Source organism: Pygoscelis adeliae, unplaced genomic scaffold, assembly GCF_000699105.1.
Source record: "Pygoscelis adeliae isolate BGI_AS28 unplaced genomic scaffold, ASM69910v1 Scaffold68, whole genome shotgun sequence".
In the NCBI taxonomy this organism is placed as follows: Eukaryota; Metazoa; Chordata; class Aves; order Sphenisciformes; family Spheniscidae; genus Pygoscelis; species Pygoscelis adeliae.
In genome coordinates this window covers 4,956,754-4,960,937 of record NW_008825501.1, presented here as the reverse complement: position 1 = coordinate 4,960,937, position 4,184 = coordinate 4,956,754, and the positions used below count along the sequence as shown (strand labels likewise).

The window sequence follows — 4,184 nt, the reverse complement described above, 5'->3', positions numbered from 1 at the left end:
GTAGGGACAAAAAAAAATCAAACCATCCAATTATTTTGGAGGGAGGGAAGGATGGGTATCTATTTAAAGCTATAACCAGTTGAAATACTGAATTAAGTATATATAGCCAGGTATTTCATAACAGTACAACTTTTCAAGGATGGTGAGTTTTTTCCCATTAATTACATGGGTTACTTATGTCATTGTTATTTCTCTCTGGTATTGCTCCTGGCTATTTGCACACCCTGTATTTTAAAGAAATGTCATTCTGGGGAATTAGGAAGCTGGGGGAAATGTTTATCTAGGCATGCCTATGCAGGAAAGGACTGGTGGGTTGCGTCTTCCCTTCCCCGGGGCGTTTACAATGTCTGGTGCCCAGAAGACGCATTTGCCTCAGACATACGCAGTACTAAACCATGCTCTGATTGTACCACAGTAGCAGGGGAACAAGGCTTCCTCATAAGGAACACCCGGCTGGAAAAGTGCATTCACACCTCCCACCACGAGACCAACGGCATCAGCCTGAGTGACTGCAAGGAGAACTCCCAGCAGCAGCAGTGGAGCTGGGACCCCGCCACCAGGACCATCGTCAGCCTTAAAACAAAGCAGTGCTTGTCGGCCCACAAGATGCGGGAGTATGCCCCGGTCAAGCTGGAGCCCTGCGGGGACTGGGAACGCCAAGCATGGTCCTGCAGCAAGAAAGGACACTTGACTCTGCAGAGCTTGGGCTTCCACCTCAGCACCAAGGAAGGAGGCCACAAGGTCTTTGTCTCAAGGGAGAAGGACAAATTCAGCAGGTGGAAGACTTTAGCGGATGAAACAATCTGTGCTGCTGCCCAGACAGCAGCTCTGAGGCCCAGCAAACCAACACAACAAGCCATAGACACACGGGTGTGGACCTATGAAAGTAAGATGGGGTAGATTTAGCATCAGATAACATCTAACCTTAGGTGTCATCCAAGCCACCTAACACCAGGCTTGCATCCATCATTCTAACTCATGGTCACTTTGGCCCCATCTGGGGAAGTACCAAATGCCTCCAAAACAGCCAAACTACTTGTTACCACCAGTTTCCAGTGGTTGCTGTTCAGTGTTTTCCAGAAAGCACGTAACACCTTACAGGATCAGGTCTTTAAACCCCAGACGCATTTCTGATAACAGGCAAAAGTCAAGTATTTTGTAAAGTACATCTGAACGATGCTCAGAGCTAAGAATAGTTGGAATTGCTTGAGCCTCCCAAGACCAAAACAACCAAGGAAGTCCCATAAAGTCAGGCGCTTAAGACTTTGAAGGGGCTTTCGGTACTTTTTACTTTGGGATGTCATTTTTGGTAACAAGAAAACTGGAGGCAGCTGAAAACCTCCTTTAAACTTGTATGAATTATTGAGAAGCAGCTATATTTGAAATGAGAAGTTGTTGCTTCAAAGCAACACGTTACAGTTATCTCCTGCCAGACTCCAACAGTGCACCTATCACTAATGAAACCATGGTTCTAACCTTCATCCCATGCTCTCATGGTCCTCAAAAGTGAATCTTGCTCCTGGTGCCTGACGTAACCATAAAGAGACTAGTGAACACAGCAAGTAGTGGGAGGTAGTTAAAGTGCTGCCCTCCCTTTGCATTAAGAAAACCTAGAACATGACATCAAAAGTTATAAAAAAATCTGTTTTATATTAGCAGTTTCATGGCCTTGGCCTCTGCTAAAAAGAATCCAATCTCTGCCTTCATGAGCGTTCACTATCCTCTGCCTAGACTGGACACAAAAAGGGCAGAAACCCTGGTCCTGTCATAGTTCTAGGTGTTGGACATCAGGCTAACAGACATCAGGCATGGTCATTGCACCAAGATGTGACTGTCATCATTTGTCAGATGGCCAGTGAAGCCCATTGCTGACCACTGATAATTCATGGTCCAGTCTGTTTCTCTCTTTCATTTAGTCCCTTATGCAAAGGAAGGTGGTTTCAAGACTTTTCTTGTGAAGTTGTGTGCAGAACTGAGACCTGAAAATCACACTCAATTCCTCCCCTCATCCTCTCCTCCTCTCCCTTCTTCCACTCCAGAGATCAGAAAAGAGCTGGCATTCGTAATGACTTTTCTGTGTTTGTCCACTCTGTAGGTGATGAGGTTCCCAATCTTCCTCAGGGGAAATTATTATTTCCCTTACATGAGGCTATTCTTTACCTAAAGGCTTGATGGCCCCAATGAGATTTTCATCTTCGCAGAAATGAGTAAAGAGACAATGTGATGAATCTGGTTGTCATAAGCAATGGATTATGAGTATAACCTTTTGACACAAAGAGGTTATAGCTAATTCAAAATAAAAAGAGATACAATAGCTTTTTTGTCTGTCATGTGCAGATACGATGGCCTTTTTACCAAGGTTTTTAATTAGCCAACTAGAAGGTTAACGTGTAATTATCACAGACCAGTAGTCACAAGTGTTAGTGTTTGTTTAACTTGAAGGTAAATAAGCCAATACAAATTAAATACCACAATAAGCTAGTTAAATATAGGCTAGGAAATGCGTGGAACATTTAAGATATGGGAAAAAGGCATGTGAAAAGGGCGTTTGCATTCCCCAAGGCAATGTTCCTGGCAGCCCAGGGCTGTCTTGGAGCCAGGCTCCCCAAATAAGGCTGCGAGGGTAAACACAAGAGCAGGCTTTGAATCAGCTTGTGCCGGTTAGTGTGCCTTGTGCAAACTGATAATTTTCCTATCAACCCCGTGGTTCAGAGTCTACTGGAGGGAACCCCTGACTACTCAGTAACAACATCAAAGCCCTGTGTGTTTGTTTAGGCCTTTTTTGTCCAAGTTTCAGTTGACCATCAACAGACAACTTTTACTTCAGTGGGTTATTTGCTCAATAAATTACATCCGTGTACCCGTGGATGCTCATGCCACAGGAAGGGATAAGGTTGGGATAAGCAGCGGGGAACCCTGCAGATATGAACTTCTTGATCTTGCCACATGCATCAGTGCAGGAGAGGACTATTGCTGCCACAAGATTTCCCACAACCTCCCCTCTAGCAGTAGTTGCTACCCCACATACCCTACTTCTGCAGAAAGACTGGCAAGGCAAAGGATGCCGTTGAGCCTTGCAAGAGGTATGGACTATTTACCACCATTTTGTCATCTGCTGTGTTGGTAATACCTGTGATGCTTAGCTACAGTTCTGCTTGCCGCTTCCTCACACCTCATCCTTTGACAGCTGGTGTTGCACTCATACTTTTTAGACCAATTACCTTATTTACCATCAGAAAACAAGCTCTGCTTTGGCTGTGGATTCAGTCTTGACAGGTTCATTTCATCTTTGAAATCTGTGAGAATTGAAGGCCCCTGATACACAGGAGGAGGTGGTCGCTATTGCACCACATCCTGTTTGCCTTGCAGGGTAGAGGACTAACACGGCAGGGCTGGGTTCCCTTCCCTTGCTGGGCACTGAGCGCATCCAGGTTTCTGTACAAAAAGGAAATGATAATCACACATATCTTTGCTTTATTTCCTTCCAAGCTAAAACCATTGATTCATCAAAGATCGATGCTGTGAACAGAGAATCTTCTGTGAGCTTGACTGACCCACCTCTGGGTAACAAATTTAACAGCACAGTGCCTCCAGTGAAGACCAAACAGGCATACCATCCAGCAAACGACGGTAAGCACTTTTCTTTTCTGAATGCACATGTGAGAACAGCAGGAAGGAAAGTGTGGGCAGCATCTAGAGACTTGATCCAGAAGGCCAATCATATCCTGGGCTGCATCCAAAGAAGCATGGCCAGCAGGTCAAGGGAGGTGATTCTGTCTCTCTACTCTGCTCTGGTGAGATCCCACCCGGAGTACTGCGTCCAGCTCTAGAGCCCTCAGCATAAGAAAGACACGGACCTGTTGGAGTGGGTCCAGAGGAGGGCCACAAAAATGATCAGGGGGATGGAACAGCTCTCCTATGAAGAAAGGTTGAGAGAGTTGGGGTTCTTCAGCCTAGAGAAGAGAAGGCTCTAGGGAGACCTTATTGCAGCCTGTCAGTACTTCAAGGGGACTTATAAAAAAGATGGCGGCAAACTCTTTAGCAGGGCCTGTTGTGACAGGACAAGGGGGAATGGCTTTAAACTAAAGGGGGGTAGATTTAGACTAGATATAAGGAAGAAATTTTTTACACTGAGGGTGGTGAAGCGCTGGCAGAGGTTGCCCAGAGAGGTGGTGGATGCCCCA

General features: G+C 45.6%; 1 protein-coding gene across 2 annotated transcripts in view; it reads left to right on the top strand.

The window, feature by feature from the left end:
- LOC103923257 overlaps positions 1 to 4,184 on the top strand; it is a 17,488-nt gene that overhangs the window by 11,106 nt on the left and 2,198 nt on the right. The window contains exons 2-3 of one of the 2 annotated variants that reach the window (XM_009331549.1): positions 419 to 886; positions 3,490 to 3,630. In XM_009331549.1, the coding sequence (XP_009329824.1) occupies positions 419 to 886; positions 3,490 to 3,630 (609 nt within the window). Of the gene's footprint in view, positions 1 to 415; positions 887 to 3,489; positions 3,631 to 4,184 lie in introns of both variants that reach the window. The other variant, XM_009331548.1, reaches the window with a different exon arrangement.